At 46.1% G+C, this 20,000-nt stretch overlaps 1 protein-coding gene across 1 annotated transcript in view; it reads right to left on the bottom strand.

Moving 5' to 3' along the window:
• tmeff2a (transmembrane protein with EGF-like and two follistatin-like domains 2a) overlaps positions 1-20,000 on the bottom strand; it is a gene marked incomplete at both ends in the record, with an annotated part of 244,960 nt that overhangs the window by 105,177 nt on the left and 119,783 nt on the right. The window contains 1 exon segment of the mRNA XM_083776070.1: positions 2,559-2,585. Within this exon segment, the coding sequence (XP_083632196.1) occupies positions 2,559-2,585 (27 nt within the window).

Raw genomic sequence — 20,000 nt, 5'->3', positions numbered from 1 at the left:
AACAACAGAGCAGATTGATTTTTCTCTAGAAGCCATTATTAGTAAGTATTACAAAGAAACAAAGTCGTGATCACAATGAGGAAGCGGAGAAGAGTGGGTAGGCACTAGGCAGGGAGCAGAGGGGAGGGGGCGGAGCTTTAGCGGAGATCTACGTATATCTCTGCCGTCCAACCAGATGAGACATTTTTGCATAATTATTCACATAAGTCCAGAAAGCAGAGAATACACTGAATGTTCAAACTTCGTTTTTTTTGGTGACATTGATGTCAAGAAAAGCCAAAAAAGCCAAAAAATCTACAAAAATGTGTTTTAAATGTCACAATCCCTTTAAAGGCCTACTTTGTCGTACAAGAGCGTCACACAAAAGGAGTGAAAAGAGCGAGTCTTAGGGTTCCCCCAAACAGACGGACGGACGGACGGAAATGAAATGGGTCAGTGGGGTCAGCGGGGTCAGTGGGGTCAGAGGTCAACCCGAGGGAGATAGAGATAGAAATGAAATGGGTCAGTGGGGTCAGAGGTCAACCCGAGGGAGATAGAGATAGAAATGAAATGGGTCAGTGGGGTCAGAGGTCAACCCGAGGGAGATAGAGATAGAAATGAAATGGGTCAGAGGTCAACCCGAGGGAGATAGAGATAGGAATACAATGGGTCAGTGGGGTCAGAGGTCAACCCGAGGTAGATAGAGATAGGAATACAATGGGTCAGTGGGGTCAGAGGTCAACCCGAGGGAGACAGAGATAGAAATGAAATGGGTCAGTGGGGTCAGAGGTCAACCCGAGGGAGATAGAGATAGAAATGAAATGGGTCAGTGGGGTCAGAGGTCAACCCGAGGGAGATAGAGATAGAAATGAAATGGGTCAGTGGGGTCAGAGGTCAACCCGAGGGAGATAGAGATAGAAATGAAATGGGTCAGTGGGGTCAGAGGTCAACCCGAGGGAGATAGAGATAGAAATGAAATGGGTCAGTGGGGTCAGAGGTCAACCCGAGGGAGATAGAGATAGGAATACAATGGGTCAGTGGGGTCAGAGGTCAACCCGAGGTAGATAGAGATAGGAATACAATGGGTCAGTGGGGTCAGAGGTCAACCCGAGGGAGACAGAGATAGAAATGAAATGGGTCAGTGGGGTCAGAGGTCAACCCGAGGGAGATAGAGATAGGAAAAGGAACAGGGGGAGGAAAAATAAATAAACATCCGGAGAGAATGACATAAACAAGATAAGAGCAGAGCAGAGGAAACAGAAGGCAGCGCTTGATAACGCGTGCGCGCGCGTGTGTGTGTGTGTGTGTGTGTGTGTGTGTGTGTGTGTGTGTGTGTGTGTGTGTGTGTGTGTATGTTTGTGATAACGGAGGGCCCGGTGATGGAGGGATGGATGGAGGGAGGGGAGGACCGCGATAAGGGAGGAAGGATAGCGGAACGGAATGCGTTCTCGCAGGAATAATATATGATAATGAGCGTCGGCTCGCCGAGGCAGGAAGTGACCGAGTCACAGCAGGAACAATGGGGGCTATTCTCCTTCCTGTGGGGGCTATTCTCCTTCCTGTGGGGGCTATTCTCCTTCCTGTGGGGGCTATTCTCCTTCCTGTGGGGGCTATTCTCCTTCCTGTGGGGGCTATTCTCCTTCCTGTGGGGGCTATTCTCCTTCCTGTGGGGGCTATTCTCCTTCCTGTGGGGGCTATTCTCCTTCCTGTGGGGGCTATTCTCCTTCCTGTGGGGGCTATTCTCCTTCCTGTGGGGGCTATTCTCCTTCCTGTGGGGGCTATTCTCCTTCCTGTGGGGGCTATTCTCCTTCCTGTGGGGGCTATTCTCCTTCCTGTGGGGGCTATTCTCCTTCCTGTGGGGGCTATTCTCCTTCCTGTGGGGGCTATTCTCCTTCCTGGACTCCGCTGATGCAAAATTTGAGTCACTTTGAGTTCAAGTTTTTTTTGTTATTTCGATTTGCTTTTTCCTCGAGCAAAAATGTGCATTACGTTATTTAGATAGCATGTTGTATATACAGTATATGGACGGATTAACCCCCGCCATGCAGGTCCCTGGGCCAATCAAAGGACCCCCCCCCCCCGCATGCTATATGGGCACCACGGCACGCAAAGACACTGCTCAGGTTGTAGGGGCTTGTCAATGCATTTCATCAGGATTCACAGTCTGTAATTGCCTGTTCCTGCCTGTATTTGCATGGCATGGCATTCATTGTTACTAACAAGGAACCTAGCATGCACGCAAGGATGGTTTATCCATCCACAAGGGAAAGTTCTTCACACTAGCAGATCAGACGTTTGTGTTTTTGCATTAATTTGTGAAAACAAAACAAAACAGTGTAGTGAAAGTATAACTTGTTTGGTGTGTCAAAAGTCACAAATATTCACTGCAAATTATTCCACACTTCCGACACGCCACTGGATCAACACGTGTGTGGTGTTAATGACACTTCTTCATTTCTGATCGCACGCACACACACGGCGACGCATACGCATACACGCACGCGCACACGCACACACACACGCACACGCACACGCACACACACGCACACACAGAGCATGCAGAGGGAAACTGGTCTTACCATCGTCTCCTGATCCTGAACCGGCATCTGTAAGAGAACCAGAGAAAACACACTTATTATAATGATGAGCGTGTGTGTGTGTGTGTGTGTGTGTGTGTGTGTGTGTGTGTGTGTGTGTGTGTGTGTGTGTGTGTGTGTGTGGGCTACAGCTTTGTCTCACTAGTGAAATCCGTACGTATTGTGGGGAAAATAGCAGACAGGCAGACTTTGGCTTTTGCAAAGTAAATGTATGTCTTCTGTTTTTTGTGAATAGTATTTTCTTTTTTTACACTTTTATTTTCACAATACGACAGCCCCCGAAGTGCTGACACAGAACAACACAAATTAACGCAAATGTGTATGTTTTCTCATTCCAATAAACACCCTTAACCCATTCTGAACGGGCACGCATTTTGGTGTCAGCATCATGTTGTGCTTTAGCTATTTAAAAATAGCAGATCTACAAGCTCATATCGCGCCACCGAGTGGTGCGATATGAGCTTGTAGGTCTGCTATTTTTTGAAAAATCGAAGAGCGACTGACATTTTTAGAATCTGATCTCAGGTCAGAATGGGTTCATCAGACCAGTGTGTGTCCGGCGGAAACCTTGTATGAATCTGATCTCAGGTCAGAATGGGTTAAGTCTTAACCTCTCCACCACCCCGATATACTATATAACGGTATAGCTAAGTGCCAGAGATTCGTTTTCCCCAACCGTTCGATCGACTCAAAGACACACCGCGGAGGGAAGGCCCGCAGGCGTTGCTCAACCACATGGGGCTGTGTTAACCCATTCTGACCTGAGATCAGATTCATACGAGGTTTCCACTGGACACACACTGGTCTGATCAACCCATTCTGACCTGAGATCAGATTTTAAAAATGTCAGTCGTTCTTCGATTTTTTCAAAAATAGCAGACCTACAAGCTCGTATCGCGAGCTTGTAGATCTGCTATTTTTCAAATAGCTAAAGCATGACATGATGCTGACACCAAAATGGGTGCCCGTTCAGAATGGGTTAAAGCCATTCTGACAAGCACTAAGAAAAACAGTAGCTGCTACTAAGGTAGTAGCTAATGGGCAAATAAGCAATAAACCATAAACTGCTAAAACAAACAAAAAGAAAAGCTCTACTGCTCCTTACATCGTTGCTGCCAGGCAGAAACCTCTCATCTAGATTTTGTAACACTTTTGTTTTTCCTCGTAAAGTTCAGCTACCCATGCACAGTTGTATAATAATATGCGCTATAGACCCCCAAACAATAATAATAAATATATTTTCTTAATCTCTGGGACCCTGATCTGCAAAAATAGCAAAAAACACAAGTTTCTGCAAGCTCACAATGCATCACGATACGCTGCTTTGTGAGCTTGCAGTTCGGCTATTTTCCATACAACTTTTGTATAGCGACACTGCTGTGGCCTATAGATGAAGGACGACGAAAACGTAAAACATACTAGGTCGAAAACACGGATATACAGGGTTTCTGCCCGACAGCAGCGATATATACAGACATAGATAGATGTATGTATTAGGAACAATAGGGAAAAACATCCCAGGGTCTCTGAATCATTTATCCCATTCTGACCGGGCACCCATTTTGGTGTCAGCATCATGTTATGCTTTAGCTATTGAAAAATAGCAGATCTACAAGCTCGTATCGCGCCACCGAGTGGCGCGATACGAGCTTGTAGGTCTGCTATTTTTGAAAAATCAAAGAACGACTGACATTTTTTTAGAATCTGATCTCAGGTCAGAATGGGTTAATCAGACCAGTGTGTGTCCAGTGGAAACCTCGTATGAATCTGATCTCAGGTCAGAATGGGATATATTTGTGTGAGAAGAGAGAGAGAAAAAAGGCCACATCGATGAATTGAATGTCTGGATAAAGAATTTCTTGTATTACACTGAAAGCTCTGAGACTGAACAGAACCTCTTTTCACAGTCAGAACCATGCTATAGTTTCATTGACCTTGGCAGACGGTCAGCGTCTTTGATGCTCTGGGTTTCATCAGAGGAGCCTACAGTACACGAGTTCCTGGGGTGAAGTCGGGGAGGAGAGTTTTAGCAGAAGATCGATGAAAAAAAAAAACCTTTAACTTTAGCATCTGACTGCCGTGAAAGCTGAAAGGGTCACGGACGGCTGCGGTGAGGAAGAAGGCATGGGCAAAAAACTGGTGATTTATTTTATACCCAGCTCTACAAGCTTATACAGCATGTCACACATGTACAGTATATGCAACGCATTGTGAGCTTGCAGATCGGCCAATTCTGGTGCGTGATGCCCGCACAGGTCGGGAGACTCGGGACTGGGAGTGCCTATTGTCGGTATCAGCCGGTAACCGCAACAAGCGCGAGTCTGTCACCGATACAATAAAGCCCACCACACACCGGCTGCGTCCCCCGCGCGTCGCCGCGCGGCGGACACAGCCGCCTCCATTATTTTCAATGAACCTATCGCACACCGGCTGCGTCCGATGCGCGCTGGCACGCGGTCACGCCTCGCCTGCCGCGCCGATGCACCGCTGTTCTATTTTCCAGGCGTTACCGCGCGGCCTCCACCCGGCTATCCGTGGGCGTGGCAATGGAATAGTCAACAAAACTCCCCAGCCGCATGGTAGCGCGCCGCGTCCTTTTGGTGTTGCCGTGCGGCTATGGCGCACGGCAATACTGTACCGCGGCGGTCGCAGGCGGTGTGTGTCGGGCTTAAGCTAGACCCCTGGGAGATGGAGTCTATCTCTGTTACAATGCCCTATAGACCCCTGGGAGATGGAGTCTATCTCTGTTACAATGCCCTATAGACCCCTGGGAGATGGAGTCTATCTCTGTTACAATGCCCTATAGACCCCTGGGAGATGGAGTCTATCTCTGTTACAATGCCCTATAGACCCCTGGGAGATGGAGTCTATCTCTGTTACAATGCCCTATAGACCCCTGGGAGATGGAGTCCATCTCTGTTACAATGCCCTATAGACCCCTGGGAGATGGAGTCTATCTCTGTTACAATGCCCTATAGACCCCTGGGAGATGGAGTCTATCTCTGTTACAATGCACTATAGACCCCTGGGAGATGGAGTCTGTCTCTGTTACAATGCCATATAGACCCCTGGGAGATGGAGTCTATCTCTGTTACAATGCCCTATAGACCCCTGGGAGATGGAGTCCATCTCTGTTACAATGCCCTATAGACCCCTGGGAGATGGAGTCTATCTCTGTTACAATGCCCTATAGACCCCTGGGAGATGGAGTCCATCTCTGTTACAATGCCCTATAGACCCCTGGGAGATGGAGTCCATCTCTGTTACAATGCCCTATAGACCCCTGGGAGATGGAGTCTATCTCTGTTACAATGCCCTATAGACCCCTGGGAGATGGAGTCTATCTCTGTTACAATGCCCTATAGACCCCTGGGAGATGGAGTCCATCTCTGTTACAATGCCCTATAGACCCCTGGGAGATGGAGTCTATCTCTGTTACAATGCCCTATAGACCCCTGGGAGATGGAGTCTATCTCTGTTACAATGCACTATAGACCCCTGGGAGATGGAGTCTGTCTCTGTTACAATGCCATATAGACCCCTGGGAGATGGAGTCTATCTCTGTTACAATGCCCTATAGACCCCTGGGAGATGGAGTCCATCTCTGTTACAATGCCCTATAGACCCCTGGGAGATGGAGTCTATCTCTGTTACAATGCCCTATAGACCCCTGGGAGATGGAGTCCATCTCTGTTACAATGCCCTATAGACCCCTGGGAGATGGAGTCCATCTCTGTTACAATGCCCTATAGACCCCTGGGAGATGGAGTCTATCTCTGTTACAATGCCCTATAGACCCCTGGGAGATGGAGTCTATCTCTGTTACAATGCCCTATAGACCCCTGGGAGATGGAGTCTATCTCTGTTACAATGCCCTATAGACCCCTGGGAGATGGAGTCTATCTCTGTTACAATGCCCTATAGACCCCTGGGAGATGGAGTCTATCTCTGTTACAATGCGATAGACCCCTGGGAGATGGATGCTGAGGTGGAGCGCCACACCCACCATCAGACCCAAGCCGTGAGACTCAGACGCTGAGTTGGCGGTGCCCGAGCTCCAACCCATCATGAACTTAGGGTCCAAAGGAAGAGCTCTATCGACTGAGCTACCTGGACACAAAGCAAATACTAAGTACAACTCAAGCCTTTTGAGGCAGAGTATAGTGAGAATGGGGAAGGGAACGGAATGTTCTAGCTAAAGCCAAGAGGACTGGAAGGAACACAATGCTCTGCTGCTGGATGGGTTGCTGTCGCTTGTAATTATCAGATGGATACGATCCATGAATCAATTGCTCAAAAGGTGAAGAATGGAGTAAGTAAGAGGTAAAGAAGCATGCGAGGCTAAGAAACAGAACAGAACAGCTATGTACATCCACTGAAATAGAGTTGGCTCAAGAACCTCCAGTGGCTCTGGGTTCAACTCATTAGTGCGTGTTGCGTTGCTATGGGGAGATGGTCAAGGTTCAACTTCATTTGTCAGTCATAGCAGTTACGGAAAAATGCATGTGAAGTTCATTTAGCGCCAAAACCAACACAGCAGCTATACACTACAGTCTCTATAGAGGCTCTCCAGATGTTATGTAAATGTAATCTGAGTTCAAAGTGGAACTGCGTGAATACAATAAAATACAAATCTATATCCAAGTCTAAACTAAGGTGCATGCCAGAATCGGTCAATATAGCAACATGCAAGGTCCGTTTACAAGAGAGAGGAGAGGTGAGGAGAATAAAAGTAATTAACCTCACTGAGATTCGCAGACTTGAGGCTATGAGGCCACACACACACACACACACACACACACACACACACACACACACACACACACACACTTTAACAATTTATTTATGTCCACACAGAGGCAATTGCATATGAGGACATAAATAGTTCAGTTGCAGTAAAGTTACATCAACAAAATCAAGGTATTATGTCCTCAGTCACGATACAGCAAGCATGTCATGTCACCCAGCATTCCATGGGCACAAGGAGTACTGTAGGCATCCTAAGAGTTCAAAACCCCCTCCAACAACCAGTCCACGGGCGGGTATGTCGCAGGCTGGACCACCAGAAGAAACAATGTCCAGATCCACTCCTGCATTGCCACCCGCCCCACCCGGTGTCATATCGTTCTCCACAGCGTGGCTGATCCCAGGGGCCCAAAATCCACCCACTGTTGTTATGACAGCGGACAGACACACCAATAGAAGGCCAGGTTCAACGCCTCTCCTCCCGCTAGCTGCTCATGGGAATGGCCACCACGCAGCACCGGATGTTGGTATACTGAACAGGCATAGATGAACAGTGCCTTGTTGGTATACTGAACAGGTATAGATGAACAGTGCCTTGTTGGTATACTGAACAGGTATATAGATGAACAGTGCCTTGTTGGTATACTGAACAGGCATAGATGAACAGTGCCTTGTTGGTATACTGAACAGGCATAGATGAACAGTGCCTTGTTGGTATACTGAACAGGTATAGATGAACAGTGCCTTGTTGGTATACTGAACAGGCATAGATGAACAGTGCCTTGTTGGTATACTGAACAGGCATAGATGAACAGTGCCTTGTTGGTATACTGAACAGGTATAGATGAACAGTGCCTTGTTGGTATACTGAACAGGTATAGATGAACAGTGCCTTGTTGGTATACTGAACAGGCATAGATGAACAGTGCCTTGTTGGTATACTGAACAGGCATAGATGAACAGTGCCTTGTTAGTATACTGAACAGGTATAGATGAACAGTGCCTTGTTGGTATACTGAACAGGCATAGATGAACAGTGCCTTGTTGGTATACTGAACAGGTATAGATGAACAGTGCCTTGTTGGTATACTGAACAGGTATAGATGAACAGTGCCTTGTTGGTATACTGAACAGGTATATAGATGAACAGTGCCTTGTTGGTATACTGAACAGGTATAGATGAACAGTGCCTTGTTGGTATACTGAACAGGTATATAGATGAACAGTGCCTTGTTGGTATACTGAACAGGTATATAGATGAACAGTGCCTTGTTGGTATACTGAACAGGTATAGATGAACAGTGCCTTGTTGGTATACTGAACAGGTATAGATGAACAGTGCCTTGTTGTTGGTATACTGAACAGGCATAGATGAACAGTGCCTTGTTGGTATACTGAACAGGCATAGATGAACAGTGCCTTGTTGGTATACTGAACAGGTATAGATGAACAGTGCCTTGTTGGTATACTGAACAGGCATAGATGAACAGTGCCTTGTTGGTATACTGAACAGGCATAGATGAACAGGGCCTTGTTGGTATACTGAACAGGCATAGATGAACAGTGCCTTGTTGGTATACTGAACAGGCATAGATGAACAGTGCCTTGTTGGTATACTGAACAGGCATAGATGAACAGTGCCTTGTTGTATGCAAGCTTGCGATCATGTTGAAGCACACAGTCCACAGAGGTTATTGCAAATGCATCTCAAATCTGCACTCACTACATTAACGGTGGTAGTTACAACGGTTAATGTAGTTCACACACACACACACACACACACACACACACACACACACACACACACACACACACACACACACACACACACACACACACACACACACACACACACACACACACACACACACACACACACACACACACACACACACACACCTCCAACAGAGTGCATCAAACCTGGCTGTAAATATGATGTTCCTGTTTTAATGGGCTACCACCACGTCGCCTCTCTCTCTCTCTCTCTCTCTCTCTCTCTCTCTCTCATTCCAGAGGGACACCCTTGTCCCCGGCTCCACTGCCCAGGCTGGCTGGCTGGCTGCTGACACTGACGGGTCACCCAGGCAGTAATGACTCCATTCTGGTTGTGTTCCCGCTGGGTGAATCACAGCCACACACAGGCAGGCCAGAACCCGCCCAACCCCACCTACCCAGCACACGTACTGTACAGTACACTGCCTAATCCAGATTGCCTTACAGTAAGCAAGAACACATGGTAATTCATCAATCACATAGAGATTGTCAACAACGATCATAATGAAACTATGAGTATACACTATAGAGTGCTATACATAATGTTATAGAGCATCGAAGTCTGACGTCACTTTCAGTAGAGGGCGTCAGTCCCCAGGTTCATGTATTTGTTTAGTTGCATTGAAATCACCATAGGAGGAGTTTTAGATTGATTCATATAAGAACTGTGTTTGAAAAATAAACATGTCATCCCGGCCGCTTCACTCATATGGATATGAAGAATCAACTGACTGAGAGAAAACGCTAATGTTACTGCTGCTGAATTAGTTAGATTTTCGCTAGAAGCAGACTGTATCATATATGAGTGACTGACTGTTGCAAACGATACAGAGACACCTCCCTGACAATAACGCCGAGACAGCTTGTTTATTTTTGGACCACAACGCTTATAGTAGACGATATTAAGATCACCCCATGTTATTCTCCATAGAGAAACTACTTCCGTGAACCAGGGGAATCGTCGGGATGAGCGAGTTACGTCAGGACTTCGGTGCTCTATACAAATTGTTTATATTATTATGCATGTAAGTTCATTGTTGCAAATGCAAGTGTGCTCTCTCTCTCTCTCTCTCTCTCTCTCTCTCTCTCTCTCTCTCTCTCTCTCTCTCTCTCGCCCCCCCTTTCATTCCAAACAAATGCATGTATATTAGGGCCAGGACTAATTGCGATTAATTTAGATTAATAAGTGTCTGGTGGAGCCTCAGCCTCAAACATCCCCTTGACCTATTTTTATACTCCCCGAATTCCAGGTTAGAACTGAAGCCAAGCGGTTCGGTTCACTGGTGATAGCAGGACCCACCGGTCAAGGGCGTTGTGTTAATCCATTCTGACCTGAGATCAGATTCTAAAAATGTCTATTACATCCTGACAGTTTCATTATTAACCCATTCTGACCTGAGATCAGATTCTAAAAGTGTCTTCGATTTTTCAAAAATAGCAGACCTACAAGCTCGTATCGCGCCACTCGGTGGCGCGATACGAGCTTGTAGATCTGCTATTTTTAAATAGCTAAAGCATAACATGATGCTGACACCAAAATGGGTGCCCGTTCAGAATGGGTTAATCCCAATCTCCCCCCCCCCCACAGCAGTGTAAAAACCCATATATTATGTGCTTAGAGGTCAGGCAGGATTCACCATTACCTCCCTCTGATAACTAGTAAGAGATCCACTAAAACTAAAACTAATATATTGACACTTTCGTCAACAGATAAAAAAGTAGACCAAAATGTTAGGGTGGGACTATAGAGGAGATCCAGTAGAACTAAAAGAACATGTTATGTTTTATCGCGCTCTGCTATTTTCAGCATGCCGCCTGCCAAAATAAATGTGGTGTACTAAGCTGGAGATTTAGTAGACTATAAAATGTTATGATATTTAGTCGACTAAAACTAGACTAAAGGTAAAACATTTCAAATGACTAAAACATGACTAAGGTTTTATTCAAAAGAATATGACAAAAAATAAACCTAAATTTGCTATCAAAATCAACACTGTCCTGTGCCCATACTTATGGGTGACTGAAAGGAGCCAGTCCCCTCATCTCTCTCTCTCTCTGAGGCCCCTTTTCCACCGGTTGGTTCCCAGTGGGAACCGGTTCAGTTCTTTTTGGTTTTTAGTCCATGAGCCAAAGCTCCAAAATTGAAACGTTAATTATTAATTGAGTGGGCAAAACCATACCTATATTAGATTGTTATCACCGTGAAACTTCCCCAATTGAGTACTTACATGAAGACAATGATCTATTGTATTAAAAAAATTACATTTTTAAATATGCAAATGAGACATGTAGGAAAATATGCAAAATAATCGAAAATATGAAAAAGCTACTACTGTGGAAGGGTTATCATGTATTAATTTACTTGTATTGATCCTATAAACAATTTAACATAGCAATTTTGGAGCTCTGGCTCATGCACTAAAAACCAAAAAGAACTGAACCGGTTCCCACTGGGAACCAACCGGTGGAAAAGGGGTCTGAGAGAAGTGTTCAAGCAGTCCACTAAGCCATCTGCTTACAGCCATGTGTGACTGCCGAGCCAGGGCCCACCAAAACTGTGATTAAACGTGTCATCAACATTTTTGTACATGCATCAATTAAAAACTTTCATCTTGCATATTTGCTCAGGTATACTTTATTACAATGTGCATGGTTGACTTTACTTCTTCAACTGTGTTTGTTTTTTACCATACTTTTAAATTGTCCCTGTACGTATACAGTAGTTTGATGCACCTTTGTACTTTCACTCACGTCATATTTGGAATAATAGAACTTTTACTTGTAAAATATTTTTCTTTTTTTTATATAGTAATGATACTTCTAAAGGCTCCATGGGGTGTGTAATTGATAGAAAATAAGTCATGTTTTGGGTGAACTACACTCCTTTAACCCATTCTGACCGGGCACCCATTTTGGTGTCAGCATCATGTTATGCTTTAGCTATTGAAAAATAGCAGATCTACAAGCTCGTATCGCGCCACCGAGTGGCGCGATACGAGCTTGTAGGTCTGCTATTTTTGAAAAATCGAAGAACGACTGACATTTTTAGAATCTGATCTCAGGTCAGAATGGGTTCATCAGACCAGTGTGTGTCCAGTGGAAAACCTCGTATGAATCTGATCTCAGGTCAGAATGGGTTAAGTACTTTCTACTTAAGTACAATAAGTAAAACATTGAAGTACTTCTTCACTAGGCTACTGCCTTCCCTCCCCTGGATCAGCGTTCGGTGGATCAGGTACCAGTTGTTGTTCGGTCCCTGGAGTTCAGTGAAAAACGCTGCCCTAGCGCCTCGCCCTTAGCTTAGTGCTCTCCTCTGGGGGACATCAAGCTGCTGCTCACTCTGTTCCGCGCTGCTAGCTTAATGTCTAGCAGTCTTTCAAATGTGTGCACACGCACACGCACACACACACACACGCACACGCACACGCACACGCACACGCACGCACACACACACACACACACGCACACACGCACACACACACACGCACGCACACACGCACACACACACACACACACACACACACACAAAGCGGTTATACTGAAAAGCGCTCGCTCACATGCATTTTCAGAGCGAGCTTATTTGGATGATCAATCCGGGTGCTCCGGGTCTGGATGGATTGATCCGACATACCGTGGTATACTTTAAATACTTTAATACTTTAATACTTTAATACTTTAAAGGATCATTTGATCCATTTGATCCATTTGATCCATACCGTGGTATACTTTAAAGGATCATTTGATCCATTTGATCCATACCGTGGTATACTTTAAAGGATCATTTGATCCATTTCTAACCCACGTATCTTCATTATAAGATGTGGAACCTGACCTCTTCACAGCTCTCCTCTGCGGCACGGAGAGAGAAAGTAGACAGAAATTACATCTTAGAGAGGGCCAATTATACCAAGACTGGACCGGTGCCCGGCCGTAGAGCACCGTATCAGTAACCATGGGAGGTGGAGACCATGCTGCATGGTCTAATGCAATGGTCTAACGCGCACACACACACACACACACACACACACACACACACACACACACACACACACACACACACACACACACACACACACACACACACACACACACACACACACACACACAGTGACTACAGGATACCACTCATTTTCAACATTTTACTGTCATTAATATACCTGTTGTGGAAATAATAATAAAAGTCACCCCATTCTGTGTTGCCTAGAACTGGAGGTCTGAAAAAAAAAATAGTAACAGTAACAAGTACATCTCAGTGACATCACAAAGCTGTACTTACTTCATATTGTTACTGTTTTTTGTCAGACCTCCAGTTCTAGGCAACACAAAATGGGGTGACTTTTTATTATTTCCAGTTTTCAGTACTATAGAAAAGCGCCCAGTGAGAAACGTTCCGCGGTGAAAACAAAGGTGCGATTAATTTATCTGTAGTTAATCGCGATAAATTTTTCTGTAGTTAATTAATCTAAATTAATCGCAATTAGTCCCGGCCCTAATAGCAACGGTTGCTAAACTACTTGGATTGGCATTGGGCAATCCCGTTTTGGGGTGGGGTTTAGAGAAGGGCTAATTGAAACCAACACACCTGCACATGGTAATTTTCACTGTTTTGCTGGAGAGAGCCAGCGAGACCCCCTGTTACAAGTACATTTTGATACCAATGCTTTTACTCAAGTAATTTAATTTAATTCCAGACTTTTACTTTCTACATTTGCAGCATTGATACTTTTACGTAAGTAAAAAAAAAAATATATATATATAAATGAATTAAACGTGAATACTTTTTCCACCACTGGCCGAAGTGTCTGGTGGAGTACGTCACACACACGCACACGCACACGCACATGCACGCACGCACGCACACGCACACGCACACGCACACGCACACACACACACACACACACACGCACACGCACACGCACACGCGCACACGCACACGCACACACACACACACACACACACACACAGCCAGAGACAACAGATAGCAGCACCTTACCGTGCTAATGGCTATATAGCACTCTCACGCTGCACTCTTCTTCTGCAGACGGTGCTTTTTGTCTGGACTGTTATCAACGTACAGGTCCTTATCACCATCGCCTCTGTCGGCTGGGAAACCTCATATGTCCCGATCTGTTACTGTTACGTCTCCGTGTTCAAAGGAAAACACGGCAAAAGTAGCAGATCTACAAGCTCAAGCTTGTTAAAGTATAGATCTGCTACTTTGGTGTGACGCTGTAGTGTGTATCGAGTACATAATAATAATAATAGCTCAGATTTATATAGCGCTTTTCTAAATACCCAAAGCGCTTTACATGAGAACACCAGGAACAGACTTTATTAAGAAAAAAAGATCAAAGCTAAAACATAACAGATACAGGGTTAAAAAAGATAAAAAGGTAAACGAGGCCTCAACTGGGGAAGGCTATTCTGAAGAGGTGTGTTTTGAGTGAGGTTTTGAAGGAGAGGAGAGAGAGGGAGCAGCTCTGAGATGGTTGGGGAGTTCATTCCAGAGTTTGGGGGCAGAAACATAAAAGGCCCTGTCTGTCCCCCCAGGTACGGTACTTGGCCTTGCGGACCTTCAGGAGGTTAGCTTCACTGGACCTGAGGGAGCGGGGGGGGGGGGGGGGGGGGGAGTATAGGGCGTTGATTCACGGAGGAACAAAGAGGAAACATTAGAATATGGAGATGAGAGGTTTTTCTGGGCCCATCGACAGCAGCGTTATCTGTGGACAGCCCCGAGGGTAATAGACTTTATTGTCTCCACCAGGCCGAAGGCATGGGGAGAGAGTATGTTTTATTGTCTCCACCAGGCCGAAGGCATGGGGAGAGAGTATGTTTTATTGTCTCCACCAGGCCGAAGGCATGGGGAGAGAGTATGTTTTATTGTCTCCACCAGGCCGAAGGCATGGGGAGAGAGTATGTTTTATTGTCTCCACCAGGCTGAAGGCATGGGGAGAGAGTATGTTTTATTGTCTCCACCAGGCCGAAGGCATGGGGAGAGAGTATGTTTTATTGTCTCCACCAGGCCGAAGGCATGGGGAGAGAGTATGTTTTATTGTCTCCACCAGGCCGAAGGCATGGGGAGAGAGTATGTTTTATTGTCTCCACCAGGCCGAAGGCATGTGGGGAGAGTATGTTTTATTGTCTCCACCAGGCCGAAGGCATGGGGAGAGAGTATGTTTTATTGTCTCCACCAGGCCGAAGGCATGGGGAGAGAGTATGTTTTATTGTCTCCACCAGGCCGAAGGCATGGGGAGAGAGTATGTTTTATTGTCTCCACCAGGCTGAAGGCATGGGGAGAGAGTATGTTTTATTGTCTCCACCAGGCCGAAGGCATGGGGAGAGAGTATGTTTTATTGTCTCCACCAGGCCGAAGGCATGGGGAGAGAGTATGTTTTATTGTCTCCACCAGGCCGAAGGCATGGGGAGAGAGTATGTTTTATTGTCTCCACCAGGCCGAAGGCATGGGGAGAGAGTATGTTTTATTGTCTCCACCAGGCCGAAGGCATGTGGGGAGAGAGTATGTTTTATTGTCTCCACCAGGCCGAAGGCATGTGGGGAGAGAGTATGTTTTATTGTCTCCACCAGGCTGAAGGCATGGGGAGAGAGTATGTTTTATTGTCTCCACCAGGCTGAAGGCATGGGGAGAGAGTATGTTTTATTGTCTCCACCAGGCCGAAGGCATGGGGAGAGAGTATGTTTTATTGTCTCCACCAGGCCGAAGGCATGGGGAGAGAGTATGTTTTATTGTCTCCACCAGGCCGAAGGCATGGAGAGAGAGTATGTTTTATTGTCTCCACCAGGCTGAAGGCATGGGGAGAGAGTATGTTTTATTGTCTCCACCAGGCTGAAGGCATGGGGAGAGAGTATGTTTTATTGTCTCCACCAGGCTGAAGGCATGGGGAGAGAGTATGTTTTATTGTCTCCACCAGGCTGAAGGCATGGGGAGAGAGTATGTTTTGCACTCCGTCCGTCCGTCCGTCCGTGTGTGTGTGTCCGTCCGTGACCAGCTAATCTCGGCCACCGTTAACACGGTCGATGCCACATTTTGCACACACACTCCCTGGATGCCAACGATGAACCTCTGCCCCAAACTTTCCAGAACGGCCTATTATAGCGCCACCAGGCGGCCGCTTTGTGCAAAACAAGTTTTTGCACAGTACACCTACAGATTTTGTCCAAACATCACGCAAATTGGTACACAGTCTCTCTAGAGCCATTCAACCAAACCGGTCTTTCAGATTTCTCAGACTCCATCCTGATTGGTTAAGATTGGCTTCCAAAGTTCACAGGAGTGCTCAGTTTCAAACAAAATGCTGCAAATCATGAACACATCGCGTGATTTCCGTGAAATTGTGCACCCACATTCCCACTAGGCCGAGGACGAAATGCCACATGAACAATTTCAACTCAGCCTCAAGGTGGCGCTATAACTGGCCGAAAAGTGTTTTTACCTCTAACTGCACGGATCTGTGGATAACTTTGTATGCCAACTCCCTAGAGGCCAAGGAAAAACCTTTGCCTGGAATTTTTCACATTTGCTCATCCTGGTGGATAGGGTTAGGGTTAGAAAAAGTGCCCAGTAGGGCACTTTTTCTAGTTATAACTGAAATCAACACAGACGTGCAAATTTTCTCCTTTTATCTTTACTGATGTTCAAGATTGGAAAAGTCAATATTGGCCTTGTGAGAGAGAGAGAGAGAGAGAGAAAACGCATATAATGACTGAAATAAGAATAACTCAACCATTATGAATTAATCCATTCTGACCGGGCACCCATTTTGGTGTTAGCATCATGTTATGCTTTAGCTATTTAAAAATAGCAGATCTACAAGCTCATATCGCGCCACCGAGTGGCGCGATACGAGCTTGTAGGTCTGCTATTTTTTGAAAAATCGAAGAACGACTGACATTTTTAGAATCTGATCTCAGGTCAGAATGGGTTAATCAGACCAGTGTGTGTCCAGTGGAAACCTCGTATGAATCTGATCTCAGGTCAGAATGGGTTAATGAACCCCCTAGCGTATAGTAGGCCTATGGCGAACAAACATTCAGCGAAAATAGACAGAGCTTTGAGCTTGTAGATCGGTTATTTTCGGCAAAGAAAGTGTAGTGTGAAAACGGGAGGGAGGACTATAGACTACAGAGCCCTGCAGGAGACCGGTCAATAGTGTTTATTGAGATTAACCTGACCTGAGATCAGATTCATACGAGGTTTCCGCTGGACACACACTGGTCTGATTGACCCATTCTGACCTGAGATCAGATTTAAAAAAATGTCTGTCGTTCTTCAATTGTTCAAAAAATAGCAGACCTACAAGCTCGTATCGCGCCACTCGGTGTGGCGCGATATGAGCTTGTAGATCTGCTATTTTTCAATAGCTAAAGCATAACATGATGCTAACACCAAAATGGGTGCCCGTTCAGAAAGTTGGGACCAAGCTGCAGATTCTGAACGGTAATTTATTTGTTTTTCCTGGCACAAAAGGGGGAAATAAAACCCAAAACTGTCGATCCATCATCCATCTTCAACTGCTTATCCGAACGTCAGGTCGTGACAGCTCCATCAGATAACTCCAGACTTCCCTCAACAAAAACTAAATATACAAATTAGAGCAGGGACTCGATTAAAAAAATTAATCTAATTAATCAGAGGCTTTGCGATTAATTAATCTAGATTAATCGCATTTTAATCGCATATCCATTATTTGACCCGAGAACAGTGAGAAAGCAATTTTTTTAAATGGATTTTGGTATACTAGTGAATCAATGAATAGTGAATACATAAGTTTAAGCAATAAAACATTGTTTTTGTAGTAATAGGGGTAATAATAATTAGGGGTAATAAGCAAAGTGATCTCAGCGGCTTCCCCCCAGTCTGGTGAACTGTCTGGTGGTGTTATTGTCTGAAGAGGACACGGACACTTGGTGCGCAGGTCCGTCTGAAAACTGTCCAGTGACAACGTTCCGCGGTGAAAGAAATAGTGCGATTAAAACGCGTTACATTTTTCTGTAGTTAATTAATCGCAATTAATCGCAATTAGTCCCGGCCCTAATACAAATATGAAATATCAGTTTCAGTATATCGGCTAAATAATTATTCTGAACATACTGTAGGTATCGGCCATGAATCTCCACATCGGTGCATACCTCACTATACTCTCCAATAAGCTTTCCCACACGCCCCCCCCCCCCCCCCCCCCCCCCCCCCCCCCCCCACCCCCCCCCCCCCCCCCCCCCGCCCAGGTGGTAACAGAGATAGGCTCAAACATGGCCGCTGGGAATTCAAAATCACAAAGGGCACATCAACAACTCCCTGGGTGCAGAGTGGTGACATCGTCTCCCATCCCAGAGAGATCGTCTCCCGTCCCAGAGACATCGCCCACAGGCCAGGCAGTGTGTTTTATTGGTGCCGTGCGGCTCGTGACTCCTCCGTGGGGAAACGTAAGCACACGCACGCGCGCACACACACGTACACGCACACACGTACACGCACACACACACAGGGAACAACTCAAGCACAAGTGGCAATGTAACAGCACTGTACATCCATTACAGTGTGTAATCTAGCCTCTAATGGGATTCTGGACCATGAAATGCAGGGGAGGGGAGGGGAGAGAGAGAGAGACACAGAGAGAGAAGAGAGAGAGAGAGAGCGAGAGCGAGAGCGAGAGCGAGAGCGAGAGCGAGAGCGAGAGCGAGAGCGAGAGCGAGAGCGAGAGCGAGAGAGAGAGCGAGAGAGCGAGAGAGCGAGAGAGCGAGAGAGAGAGAGAGAGAGAGAGAGGAGAGAGAGAGAGAGTTGTCTATTGTCATGGTTATCTCCTAATGCGCCGCCCGTTGTAAATCATTTTGGGCAAAAGGCTGTCCACTAAAACGCCAAGAATGTAACATTTACATTTTAATGTAAAAATGACAAATGGCGCATTTATATTGTGCCTTTATCCATAACGCTTTACAATGTGCATTACATGCACACACACGCCCATTCTCTCACACACACACACACACACACACACACACACACACACACACACACACACACACACACACACACACACACACACACACACACACACACACACACACACACACGCACGCACACGCACACGCACACGCACACGCACACGCACACGCACACACACACACACACACACACACACACAATGTAGGGGGGGGGGGGGGAATCGCACAAGACACCAACCTGCTCAAAGGGAGTCGTTAGGAGGTCCACTTTACTCAAGAACACTTACACAAGAACACACTCTAGCACAGCAGGCTCCATGCATGGACTTAATAACAGGGAACCTTTCCCTAACCCTAACCCTAGCACAGCAGGCTCCATGCATGGACTTAATAACAGGGAACCTTTCCCTAACCCTAACCCTAGCACAGCAGGCTCCATGCATGATTTAACAGGGAACCTTCCCCTAACCTAACCCTAGCACAGCAGGCTCCATGCATGGATTTAACAGGGAACCTTTCCCTAACCCTAACCCTAGCACAGTGGGCTCCATGCATGGATTTATCTAACAGGGAACCTTTCCCTAACCCTAACCCTAGCACAGCAGGCTCCATGCATGGATTTAATAACAGGGAACCTTCCCTAACCCTAACCCTAGCACAGCAGGCTCCATGCATGGATTTAATAACAGGGAACCTTTCCCCTAACCCTAACCCTAGCACAGCAGGCTCCATGCATGGATTTAATAACAGGGAACCTTTCCCTAACCCTAACCCTAGCACAGCAGGCTCCATGCATGGATTTAACAACAGGGAACCTTTCCCTAACCCTAACCCTAGCACAGCAGGCTCCATGCATGGATTTAATACAGGGAACCTTCCCTAACCCTAACCCTAGCACAGCAGGGCTCCATGCATGGATTTAACAACAGGGAACCTTTCCCTAAC

This window comes from Protomyctophum parallelum (assembly GCF_964188405.1).
Source record: "Protomyctophum parallelum genome assembly, chromosome: 11".
In the NCBI taxonomy this organism is placed as follows: domain Eukaryota; kingdom Metazoa; phylum Chordata; class Actinopteri; order Myctophiformes; family Myctophidae; genus Protomyctophum; species Protomyctophum parallelum.
Note: the sequence above shows the minus strand (reverse complement) of the source record. Positions and strands in the feature narration are given on the sequence as shown.